This window comes from Poromitra crassiceps, assembly GCF_964638095.1.
Source record: "Poromitra crassiceps genome assembly, chromosome: 11".
Classification (NCBI taxonomy): Eukaryota; Metazoa; Chordata; class Actinopteri; order Beryciformes; family Melamphaidae; genus Poromitra; species Poromitra crassiceps.
In genome coordinates, this window is record NC_139643.1 from 25,105,876 (window position 1) to 25,119,396 (window position 13,521).

General features: G+C 44.6%; 1 protein-coding gene across 1 annotated transcript in view; it reads left to right on the plus strand.

Moving 5' to 3' along the window:
- Window positions 1–1,534: 1,534 nt before the first annotated feature.
- LOC310784917 (histone-lysine N-methyltransferase 2B-like) overlaps window positions 1,535–13,521 on the plus strand; it is a gene marked incomplete at its 5' end in the record, with an annotated part of 46,929 nt that continues 34,942 nt past the window's right edge. Inside the window, 2 exons of the mRNA XM_083645945.1 lie at window positions 1,535–1,837; window positions 11,692–13,291. Of these exons, the coding sequence (XP_083502071.1) occupies window positions 1,535–1,837; window positions 11,692–13,291 (1,903 nt within the window). The remainder of the gene's footprint in view (window positions 1,838–11,691; window positions 13,292–13,521) is intronic.

The window sequence follows — 13,521 nt, forward strand, 5'->3', positions numbered from 1 at the left end:
GTAAACAACCCTTGCATTAAGCCTAACTTGTCATTTTACTGTGTCTTTGCAGTCAATCTGGGGAACAGTGTGACCCCGTAACCTAAAGGTCCCGGGTTAAGTTTATGTAACAGCCAATGTTGTGGTTCTCAATGTCAGTGCCTAGAGAGTTTCTGCTGGTTTCTGTACTACCAGGTTGAGGTGCAAATGTATGAATGAATAATCCCTGATTAGATAGCTAGAATGAAAGCCAGGATTGATAACCACTGAATAGAGGTTTAGATTCTCGGTGCGACCAGGCCCGCGGGCCACGGCTGGAATTTTCCTTCTATTCCTCGGGCCCGGGCCGGGCTCGTGGTCAGATATTTATATAATTGGGGTAATATTTGGTGTGATAATCAGAAGTGTTATAACATTGTTTTGTAACCTTAAAACCTTATGTATTCGTAAGACTGAACAGACAACAGGGTTAAAATGTCGGGCTCGGGCCCATAAATCTAGCCAATGGGTTGGGTCCAGACAGAAGTTAAGTTGCGACTACCTAAGTTAAGTTAAATAAAGTTATCCTTTATTTATCCTCATGGGGAAATTCATCCTCTGCAGAACGGGCTCGGGTCGGGCTTGTTTTGTGCGCACGATCGATCTACGATCTACCGCTGAACTACTGCCATGTGTCCTGTGGCAGTCACTCTGAATAGTAGACCAACAGCTAAATGCTGTATTGGAATTTGTGAGGAATCCTAATTTGACTAACTGTGAAGTGAACAGTAAAACCGAGCTGAGCACTGTGCAAGAAATCCAAATATAACATGCCTACATGTTATTATCAATTGTGTTTCTGGACAAAATCTTTATAGACTGACAGCTGTTTGATGAATATGCCTTGAAAAACGGAAAGAAGGCGAACAGATACTCTTGTCCGGTGGTTCTCAATGTGGGGTCCGGAGACCACCAGGGGTCCTTGAGGGCATCCCAGGCGGTCTCTAGCAAATTGATGAATCGTTAAACTTCATTATTTCATTCACAAGGACAATGATAGAATGTAGAAGAATGGCTATTTTGATCAAAGTTTGTTATCTCTCTATAGCCTTTGAGTTCTGGACAAAATCATATCTGACCATAGACTGTATGTCTGGGGGGGAATAATAATAATCTCAGATCCAAGAGAGACAACGTCATCAAAAGGGGGGGTGTGTCTCATGGTGTCTGTCTGTGGTCATAATCATGGATGTGGTCATAATGTGTCCATATGAAAAAGTAGAGAAACACTGCTCTGGTTGATGGTAGAATGGATCGGCCGGAGAGACCCAACCCCGCCTCTGACCATAACCTTAACCAATCTTCACTCCCCATACCTAAACCCAACCAATCATCACTCCTCGTGTCCCTCCGGCCGACCCCGCTTTTCGCTTTACTACCTCGATCTCCCATGATGCAATGGGGTTTCCTTCCCATCTCGCGCCTTTCCGTCAGAGCAGCATTCCATCTTGCCTCACAGCGCGAGCGCTACAGTCGGGGCTCAGCCAACGCACAGTCGTTGTTGTTGTAGTCAATAATGGCGGCATCGGGAGGAGGATTATCATCTCCCGCTAATGTCGCGGGCTCCTGCCACACGCACCCGGCCCGGTCTCGCTTCCCGGGCCGGCCAGGGGTTGCTCGTAACCGGTTGCGATCGGAGAAACGTCCTCAACGCGGAAGGTTGTGCTTAGACGTCGGAGAGGTGGCCACCGCAGGGCCGAGGCCCGTCAACATCGGCCTGGCGTTGAGCGAGGACCCGACTCTGCTGCGCCTCCTCGGGCTGACTGAGAAGCACAAGCACCAGAGACTTGCTGGATTCGACTCAAGCGGGAGTGAGGAGGTGAATTAAGCTAACCTTACCCTGTCAGCCAACAAGTCAACAATAACGTTACACCAACTGGGACGCAACAACCCAGCATATTTATATTCTTGCTCAAGGCAGTTGAGCTAAGTTATAACGTTAGCTCGCAAACATTCACCCAAAATAGGCATTGTAACATTACTACGTTAGCCTAAACTTGGTTTGCTCCACATAGCTTAGTCGATTAATAACCTTCCAGTCTATACATAACTGAGCTATAGTTAACTTATTAATGCCAGCCAGCCAGCCACACCAATGCTAACGTTACACCTTGCAGCAGCCATGCACAGTTAAAGTGACTGACTATCCAGCAGTCTGTTTGCATGAAAATAGGCGGAAACTTTGGTGGTAGTTCAACTATCATGGATGCAGCTTTGTTATCTACGCTGGTTTAATTGAACAGTTAGATAACTTTACACCATACTACTGTTTTGAAGGGTTCTTCTTGTGCTGGCCCCAAAGCGCTGCCTGCTTATCTTATATCGTATTAAAACGTCGCCATAACGTTACTACCCACGTTGCACCTGTCAGCTGACGTGAGCCAGTGTTTTGAACGTCAGATGGGATGTGGATGGGAAACAGAAACGTTATCCAGACGGAAAGATTAATTTGTATTGTACACTGAACAGTGTTGTTCGTTCCTTACATTGGGTACAATCCCTGTTTTAAACCTTTGTCCTCCTATTCATCATCTACAACTCCCTTTGGTGACCGAAGTGGATTTGAAGGTGACATTTACTTGGTCAGTCTTCAAAGAATAAGTGTTTGTATTATCCTAGTTAAAGCTCAATGTATGTTGTCAGGGATACGCTAGGCCCTTTTTTATATGGAATATGCTCCCATGGAAATGGCCTTTTGCATGTGCATAATACTTTTCTTACTGCGGTCACGACTCACAACAGTAGTTCTGTAAATGTTTGAATATGTGAGGCCTGCCCGGTGCATATCATTGCATCAGCAGCTACCATAGACATTACCAATCTGCAGTAAAGTCATTACGGCTTTTGTTGATTGGCATGTATGAGTGAGTCTGGATTGAAGTATGGAAAAATATTGTTCAGTAGTGAAATACACAACAACATAATTTACAACTTTCTGTAGACCCTTGTAGTGCCTTGGGATTTTGTGACAACCATACATGATTGCAATTGCAAATGTCGCCTAAAACTATGCAAAAAGTTGGTGTGTTGCTGCTTTGATGTAGTAATTTTGCAAAGTTTCAAATTAATTCCTAGAGTAATATAATTTGTCAAATTTTATTTGACATTAGTAAATAAAAAAACATTTAGAGTGATAAGAGTAATAGAGGCTATTTTGCACCTATAGTCTTAGGCTAGTGTGCCTTGAGATTTTTTTTTTTTTTTTTTTTAGATTTTGTCATGCCATTTGGTGTGCCTTGGGCACAACAATTTTGGAAACCACTGATGTAGGCTATCTCTATGTATCTCTTAATACAATATTTCTCTTTACACTCTTTACAAATTATATAGCCATGTACATTGCACTCTTCACAACATCCTGTGATATATCAGTCAATGTTTAAAACAGGAACTGCAGCACTGGCACAGCACACTATAGGCCATGTAAGATGGCTCAGAGTGAAAAGTTAGTAATTTGTCTGTCCAGTAACACACGATAACATAGTAAGTGTAACCCAGGTTATTACTTTTGTTGTGACACGTTACAGATGTCACTCAAAGGCCACACTTGCGTGCTTTACCGACGGCTCCTGAACGCGTCATGTGCAGGAGGCAGACTGGAGAGGATGCAACTGGGATAGTGTTTGTCTGCTCTCAACTCCGTTACTCGCTTTAATCTTCATCACAGCGGCCCATTACCCACTGTACACAACGCGCACTAGTTCTGCACAAGCACTCGCGGGTCTCTCCTCCTTTGACCGACTCATTAATCTCACCGCTGTTTAAATGCTTTTCAGATCGGCTAGCTAGTTACTTAGCTTAGCTGTTAGCTACTTAGCATAGCTCTCTCCCTCTCGGTAAGATGTTAATGTTTATGTTCGTTACGCAGTGTTTGTTTATTTGTTGTGTCGCGTGTAACGTTAATTAGACGAGGAATCCTGCAACTTCCTTTTAAAAGCACAACGGCTAGTTAAAGTGATGGTATCGAACTTTGGGAACTTCCAATACTGAACCGTTTTTAATAAAAAGTATCGAAATAGTATTGACATTTTAGTATGCCGTGCAACCCTACTTACTAGGGATGCACGATAATTATCGGACCGATAAATTGTCGGCCGATAGGGCCATTTTGATTATTTATTATTCCGATAATGACATTTTTGCCGATAATATGAGGCCCTGAGGCTTTGTTTTTGCCTCAGAAACAGAGCTTATTGTTGTCGCACGCTCATGACGTCACACCTGTGTTTAAACATGGCTGCCGCTAGTGGCTGTTTTTCATAGTTCCAGATTATCACAACACTATTGCAATTTGCAATCCATGTGCCGCACGGGTTCCGAGAGAAGGGGGGACGTCTGAGCGGGCATTACGTTAAACCAAATCGGGCGGATTTGTTTAGTGTTTATGTTAGCTGCTGTGGCCACTGGCTAGCGAGTGTTAGCTCAGCTAGCTGCACTCAGACTAGTCTCGCAGTGCCAGCTGTAGATGATATCTACGTCTGGAGCACAACTCTCAAAAGTGGTTAACGCCCACCCCCCATGACAAAAAAAAACATGCGTGACAGACACATGAATTGACCAACTACGTACCTCATCATGGGCGTTGCATTCAGAATGTGTGCATCAGCTAAATAGACTCTGGGTGAAAACATCAACTTCACCAGCGCGCCGACTAAAACTGCAAACTTTGGCTGCCTTCTTTGCTCCAAATCATTCCGTTCGGATAAACTACGATCCTGCAAGACAGCCTATCTACTGTTTGGTCGCTCCTTTTATCGCTTCTCTCTTCACCGCGCTTCACGGTGTTCCACTGAACGGACTGTAATATGGGAGGCACGCTGTATGAAGCGCTGTATGACGCGGTGTGTATAACGTAACTTCCGTCACAGCCCAGCCAACCAGATTACGCCGGAGGCATCTGCCTGGCGCCGGTGGAAGTCTCGTGTGATTCAGACCCTCCGTCACTGGAAGCTTGATGATGTCGACGGTGGGTCTGACTACGTGAGACTACACTCAAACTTACTCAGACAAACCGCTTGTTGTGATCAAAGAGGGCCCGCATTAAAGCACTTCATACTCACAGTCACAGAGCTGGCATAAACCATATAGAAACTAATAGAAACCCCTTTACCTGAAAGGAAACGTCCAGGGATTGTGTCTTTAAATCCAAAAACGTCCCGCTAACATTATTAACACATTGACTGCCAGCCGTTTTTTTCTTGCTGTAGGTAGCTTCTGCCAAGCCGTTTTTTTGAGGATTGTGGCTCATTTTACAAGCGCCGAGGATTATTTTCTGCTTGGAGTTTGTGAACATACAATATCTCAAAAGTACTAATAGAATGTGTACTTTCTCTGTCTAAAAGAGTTAGTTTGTAGAGTTAGTAGTTATGTAAGCATTATCAGTTGAATACAGCATGGTTTTAGCATCAGAACAAATATTCAGAGATAAACGGCTTTTTGTGAAATTCGATAGAGCTGTCACTTTAACCATTCATTTTTGGCTCTCTCTCTCTCTCTCTCTCCCTCCCCCTCTCGCTCTCTCTCTCTCTCTCTCTCTCCCTTCCCCTCGCTCTCCCTCCCTCTCTCTCTCTCTCTCTCTCTCTCTCTCCCTCCCTCTCGCTCTCCCTCCCTCTCTCTCTCTCTCCCTCCCTCTCGGGAGGGAGACGCACTAGGTTTAATCCTAGTGAGAGGGGGAGAGGGAGAGAGAGAGAGAGAGAGAGAGAGGGAGGGAGGGAGAGAGAGAGAGCGAGAGAGAGAGAGAGAGAGAGAGGGAGAGAGCGAGAGGCAGAGTTCAACTCCTCCCTCTTCTTGGGTGCAGCGGCCGTCACAGTCTCAGTGCTTTTGCTGCTCTCCTGTGCCTGTCTGCAGGCTGCTGTTTGAGGAAGTCGGCATGGACTCGCTCGCTTCTTGGGAGTTTTGGTTGAGAGAAGCTTTTGCGATTCTGGTCATATTTATGCTGCGTGTTTCAAAGTGTGTTCCACCTGTAATGTATTATGTAAATTTGCAATCCCGCATCGCCAGCAATCAGCGTGAAAACGAGAGCGTTTTCCCCCAACCATTTTCATGAGAATGTAATACTGTAAAATCGCCTCGCCATTTCCTTGGAATGGCTTGCTCCCTTTTTCTTTGATTTCGCTCGTCTGGGGGAGCACTGTCAACACTTAGTGGGTCGGTAAAATAGATTATACACATTCAATACCTCCAATAATTGTACAGGAGACGTAAAAGGGATTGATCAACGCCCCACCGTCAAAAAAAAAAAAACGATTTTTTTGACGTATCCATACGTCCTTGGCAGTGAAGCGCTGGATTTTTTTTGACGTATGCATACGTCGCTGGCAGTTAACGTGTTAAGCTAACCCGGACCTAGAGACCTAAACCCACTATTGAACTAATGTTAGCTATATGCAGCTGGACAGAGCTAACAGCATCAGTCAACATCACTGTCTTTTCTTTAATCTGGTGGCAGCATTTTTTAATAAAAAGTGGAGAACGACACAAATGATGGTTTTATAGTGGAACTTGCCACTGGAACTTGCCTGCTCCATTCACTGAGAAGTGAGAACTGGCCCCAAAGATCAGTAACATGACAATAGAGTCTAAATTACTATGCCTTTTGTCATTGTGTTTTATCTGCAGACTAGACGAAGCAGTCTTAGGCTTTCGGGTTCTATAAAAGCCTTTATTTTTTTATTATAATTGAGTGATACGCTTTACTTAGTTTGTTTTAGTAACTAAAACAATCCTTATATCAGAAGTGTTCTTTATTTTGTGTTCACAGGCTAGTGATGTCAGTTAGATTTGGTTAGGTCAGAGCTATGCTCACTGCATCTGCCTTTTGTTGTTTTGTTTTGCCTTTTATTTTTTAAAGTTACATACATACATACTTCAGCATGCGCTGGCACGCGTCATCAGTGATGTTGACTGGGGTCGTAAGGTGTTTCGCGTCTGTCACACATCATACTGTACACCCTCGCCCACTAGACCCAGCCGAGGCCGATTAAGACCCCGACCCGCATCCCAGAAGCAGCCGCACACGGATCAGCCCTCCTACTCTGTCTGCAACGTTGCTCGCGGAAGGGCCGATCACGCCCAATCCGCTGCAATAGAGCTAGTGCTGCGCCGCAGCATTGCGAGACCCTTCGGTGCATGGAGGCTCTAAGGCATTATGGGTTGTCTCCCAGCCGCTCACCTCCTTCGTCTCACCAGGCCCTCCCGGGGCACAGGCATCCAGTGGCAGAGTGGATGCCTCGAGAAGGCATGTGCATTGCACGTCATCCGGCTGCGCCGAGCACCTCGCTCTAGCCTGGAGGACCCCAGGCCGCGCCGATATTTACACAGATTTTCGGGAGGCTAATCCGTAGCGTTTGTGGATTTCTCCCTCACGAGAGAGCCAGTCTGGGGTGCTAAACCCATCCCGTACCGGATTGCCGTCTCTCCGACCGTCAACTGTCTCTCCAGCTTGTCACCAATCTATGGTTGTCACCTAGTCTATTCCTAAGTGTCACTGGTCAGAGAACCCAGGACTCTAAATAATTATATATACTGTATATATATATTTTTTATTATAATAATTATCAGAATATCGTATCGGTTATCAGCCAGGACAAGCAGATATTTATCGGTTATCGTATCGGTTGAAAAAATTCATATCGTGCATCCCTGCTACTTACCACTTCTCATTATGAGTGGTCAGCTTCTAGAGGACTTGTAGATGCCCTGTTCATTTGCTGAATGATTAGAGCAGGAATTATTATACGTAAAGCAACAATTCTACCACAACAAGAGATCTGTCCCATTCCATTCATATTTGTAATGTTTAATATGCATAGCAGCCAGTAGGCTGGGGATCATCATTCACAATTTGAGGCCCCTATTTACCCTCACAGGGATGATGATGATGATAATCATGATGACCTCAGTTTAATGCAGTTCAATCTATACACAGCAGGGGGCTTTGACATCAGTCCGATTGCACTGATGCAATCCTTTATAGTGGACTGTAACGGAGTCACAAGACTCATGCCTGGACGTGATCAGTACTGCACACTCATCTAGGCTGCGCTGGGATGCTGTGACACGGCTTTCGTGTGGGGAGTTTCATCATTCTTAATGTAGTCAGTCGAAGATGAATGTGAGTAATAAGAAAACCTGCTGAAGTGTACTTTTGAACTGTTGTAGTGTGCAATGTCTTTTGCATGTGGTGTAGGAGGCTGTGCTGCCTTAGGGAGCATTGGAGACTGTTGATTGTCATGCAGTGTTTCTCCAGTAACTTCATGTAGCAGTTGAGCTTATATATATATATAAGCTCGGAGGCATATATATATATATATATATATATATATATATATATATATATATATATATATATATATATATATATATATATATATATATAATATATTTTATTTCTGTGGTACATAGAGTGCTGGAATTTTCTACTCAAGTAGTATTATTATTTTGCTGTTCCTTTACCTCTTTACCATTGATTGATTGATTGATTGATTGATTGGGGACAGATACATAAACATAGATAGAGCATTTGCAGGAAACAGTCTTATGTGGAAGTGGAAGTACTTGGTGTAAAATGTACTTTAAAAGTCAAAAGCACCTTATTTAAAATGGAAAGTTGAATGTTGTGTTGTGATTTTAAAAATGAGATTTAAATCATCATCTTCGTCATCATAATTAAAATTGCCGAAATGGGTGGGCGGTGGTTAGTCACGATTTTGCGGGTTGTGTCTGTATGTGACATCATCACTGATGTCATAAATCGGGATTGTGATGTCATTAGTGATGTCACTTGAGCAATTGTGACGTCATCAGTGATGTCACTCCAGCAATTACAATTATGATGTCATCCGTGATGTCACTTGAGGAATTGTGATGTCATCAGTGATATCATAAATCCTTCCTGGCTGAGGCTATGGTGGAAGACGCAAGGCATCTGCCAGAAAGCCATAAGAAGAAGCCGCTGCTCGCGTACGATAATTTCCTTCCAAAAACGATAATTTTGACCCTCAAGTACGATATTTCGATATGTCGAGCTCGGGCTGAAACTGAGAAAACTAGTTGGTCCACCAAAAATGTTGGTCCAAAATGCCAGTCACATTCTGACTGACATCGCAGCTATTGCGAATTTGCGCTTGTTTAATTTGACATAGCCTATGGGTGCTGCACTCCTTCAGATTGAACACAGAGAATGTACAGTTGTATTCTACTAAATACCGACACTTGCAGCAAACAAGTAAGTTATTATTCATAGTTGAAATTCTCACTCAGCTTCATTTGGTGCAATGCAAGACCTCAGTGCTGTACTGATGCAACACTCCAGTAAGAGAGGAGCACAGTGCTGTATCATAGTTCAGAGAACAAGCATTGGGCAAAATTCATAACCGAATAATGAACTCAGACAGAAGTACGTGAGATATTATTTAATTTATTGAAAATCACAAAAAAAGCATAAGAAGATATTGTTTCTAGGTTTTGTCTTTGCTTTAGATGTGTGTGTGTGTGTGTGTGTGTGTGGGGGGGGGGGTTGTGTTGCAGAATGCTTCTTCCATAGGCTTGTGAAAGTTTGAAATGTAAGATTAACTGCACAAACTAACTTGTTTGTGCTTCAAAATGTAATTATGATAGCAAGAGTGTGAAAGCTTTGTGGCAATGTTTATTCTCACCCATAGAAACCTGAGCATCTGCTTAAGCCATTCATTATCATTGTTTGTAACCAGATATTGCCTGGCCAGTGGGCAGGCTTAGCAGTTCATGGTTTCATCATCTGCTAGTATCCCTCTACCACACCACCACCAGCAGCAGCAGCAGCACTCTCTCAATGGAATGCCGACTATTCTAGATGTGCTGGCTGTGGCTGATTATTATTGCGTCCATTCACATCTTATTTTTTATAAATTACACGTTTAGTAATCTTTGGAGAAACTTTAAAGCGCATGGTGCAGGTCGGAGACCACATTAATATGTGGGAGGCAGCGTTTCCGCATGCAGCTCCTTTATGGGTAATTGTGGCTCTTTTAAGTCCTACTTTAAATAAATAAAAATCTTTAAAAAAACAAAACAAAGGGAGGAAAGGGAGTTTTTGTGGACTATCCATCTCGTGCGCTCGATTCCTAGGCTCGCCCGTTGCACATCATCAGTGATGTCATAAGATGATTTTGGTCATTAATGATGTCACTGATGATGTAATAGACATTGTGCATCAGTTCCTATGACATCATCAGTGATGTCATAAGATGGTCAATAATGATGTCATAGACCGTGCCTATGACATCATCAGTGATGTCATAAGATGATTTTGGTCAATAATGATGTCACACATGATGACATCACTGATGATGTCATAGACATTGTGACATCAGTGGGACAAAAATTGAAACAGACAAAGGCCGTTTTCACACATGCGCTTTATACCGGGAAATGACCAGAAAGCGGTGTAATGCCTTCATGTGTGAAGGTTGTTTTCCGGTATAAGCGCGCCCCCGTCATCGCGGACATTTCACCACTTGTAACCTTGTGATAAGCGTGGTATGTCTGCTTCATGTGTGGGCGTGCCGATTTCCCCCCCTCCCCTCTCTGCTCGCTCTCTGGCCAGTCCTTCAGTCCTCCGCAGCAGCCCGACACACAGGACAGACACAGCGAAAATGGCAGCGGCTTGTTCTGAGAGTCTTGCAAGCCGCCCAACGCTTGTAGAGAAAGCAGATGCACGAAGCGAAATGTGGAAGTATTTTGCTTACGTTGCCGACAGCGAAGGCAAGCCCCTGGACACATCAAAGCCAGTCTGTAAAAAGTGCTTCAATGCGACGCAGGTGAACGGATAAACCAGGCTATTTCTCTCCGACAGGGTTCCCAACTTCCTCAAAGATTTCAGTTCAAAGACTGGTTAGCGAATGTGAAGGATACAACATACATGCCCTCTTAAGTCAAACGAGTGTGATTTATTGTGTGACAAGCGAACTTATTTCACCATCTGAGGTCTGCCGCCCCCCCCCCCCCCCAAAAAAAATACAGGTCCTTCCACGGCTATTTTCACACATGTGATCCCTCAGGTGTGAAGGGAAATTCCGGGAAATAGCCGTTATTGATTTACAGGCAATGTTCCTGTACACATGTGTGAAAACGGCTAAAGAGAGCCCACTTGCTCCCTTTTATGATTGGGGCTCTTGCAACAATTTTTTGGTGTCAATGTGGCTCCTGACTAGGGCAAGGTTGTGCGTACCACTGGTTTAAAGCAAAGATTCCCAGGCAGCTGACCTTGTGAGTCTAGCCTATTTTCACTTCTGAAAGCGAGTTGTCAATCAGCTGTGGTCCACTTTGAATCCATTGACTATAAAATGAAAGTTGGATTACTATCATGTAGCTTTAATATAACAATCCAGTAGGTGGCGGTAGTGCAACATTTAAGTCACTGTTTAGTGTACAAGATTTGAACTCTAATGTCTGTGCAACTTTCACTGCAGTTATATTCATTAAAGAAAGTTGATTTAACCAAACTCTCATTCTGATGCATCTCTTCAATAGAATATTTGAATTTGAAAAAATTATATTCGGTACAGCCCTAGTAAGGAGGTGAAAAGCTGCCCCCTATTAGTTTGGATCATGTGGCCAAATATTACACATTGCATCGTTAAATCTTGCATGATGATCGCTATAAAACTATACTTTGTCTCTGTGTTTCTGTAGGATGATTTTGCCGGATTTGGGACCAAAACAGTTCGTCCACGGAAAATTCCTGGCAGACCACCTCAGTCCTCATTACTCAGACAAGCAAAGCCTCCCCCAGCTCCAGACGTTTCTCCAGCAGGAAAGCCTTTGATTGGAAAAATTGTACCGAAGACGCCTAAACCGGCGTTGATTGGGAAAATTATACAGAGGGTCCCTAAAGATGACCAGGGTGTCAAAGAGAGTCCAGGAATGGTCAAACCAATGCCCAAGGTAGTCATTAAACCGCTTGGTGAGCAGGTAGCTCCCATTCCAGGGACCAGACATGCAGGTCAACAGGCATCGGGTACACAGAGCACTACAAAATCAGAGCGCTCTGTCAGGAAGAGAGGAAAAACGGTGGACTCGACTTTAGAAACTCGCACAGGCCAAGACCAAACAGCCACTACCTCAGCTGACCACACCAAGCAGGATAAGCTGGTGTGCACCGTGACATTGGTGAAGGGCAGAGAAAAGGTGTCCAGGGTCAGAGAGCCAGGTGAGGTGTCGGAGGACTTGGAAGCAGACCAAGCCCAGCCGCAGGGGTCTGTGGAAAGCATGAAGGGGTCTCGACGCAGGGGCAGGAAAGCTGCCCGTGGCACATCTCAAGCAGTCGCTCTGTCCCCCAAATACTTGACTAAGCGGCAGAGGATGAGGAGGGTCAAAGATATGGGTGGCTCTCCTGAAGCTGGAGCTGAAGCCCGGGCCCAGAGTGGACGGGATGCAGCGATGCCCCTAGACTCCCAGGCCGGAGAAGCGATCCCCCTAGAGTCCAAGGCCGGAGATTCCCCTAGCAAAACAGCACGGAGGAAAGCAATAAAGAGAAAGAGATTTTTATTTTGCCTTAAGAAAGGTGGCCCTAGAAATTGCAACCCTACTGGGGCTGTAAAAACTCGAGGCCACGCCAGGCCCAAGCGTGTTTTTTACACCTATGTAACAGAGTTCATTCCAGGTGCGCTGAAGCAGGAGAGAGAGGAGCCGTTGCAGGGTCAGAGCACCACTACTAGTGAGCCTAGCTCGTCTTCTGAACAGGTCCAAAACAGCTCCAACAACGCCTCTACGCCTGTGATGAGCGCACGATCCTCCCGGGTCATCAAGGCCCCCAAGAGGTTCCTGGACCTGGACTTTCCAAAGGGCCGTATTTCAGCAAATTGGCTGAAGAGTCGTGTAACTGAGGAGGGCACACAGGGGTCATCATTTCATGACGAGTCAAACTATGATGGCAGCCCCTTGCAGTCAGACGAGTCTGTATCTGTGGTTGGCAGCCCATCTGCTGTGAGGAAGATGTCCCTCAGTCCAGGCTCCGGCCACCTAGAGGTCTACAAGAACCTGAAAGTGCTGACTTCCAAACTGGCAGAGAAGAAGAAAGGCCAGTCCAGCACTCTGGGTGATTATATGGGTCGCGGCCCCAGCTTGACTCCTCCAATCAGGAAGAGGCGGAGGACCAAACTAATGATGGAGGAAGTGGACTCTCCCGGTGTGGTTAGGAAACTATCCGTGTCGGTGAACACCAATGTAGTAGCATCCTCCCATCTGCCACCAAGCATAAAAAAAGAAGGAGCAGACAATACAGGAGAAAATGGTAAGGACCTCATCTTTTCATACAATGCATCTTGACTTTGTTGCTGCTTTATTACTATTTAATGGTATTTTGCAAATGGTTGATTTTTTTTTGGTCTGTTATCTTTTGTTATGATGCTGCTTCTTTTGCGAGGTCTCTCTTGGGGGGAAAATATATTTATTTTAAATCTTAATGGGAATACCCAGTTAATAATAATAGGTTAAACAGAAACATTAGGGCTGGGAGTTTCA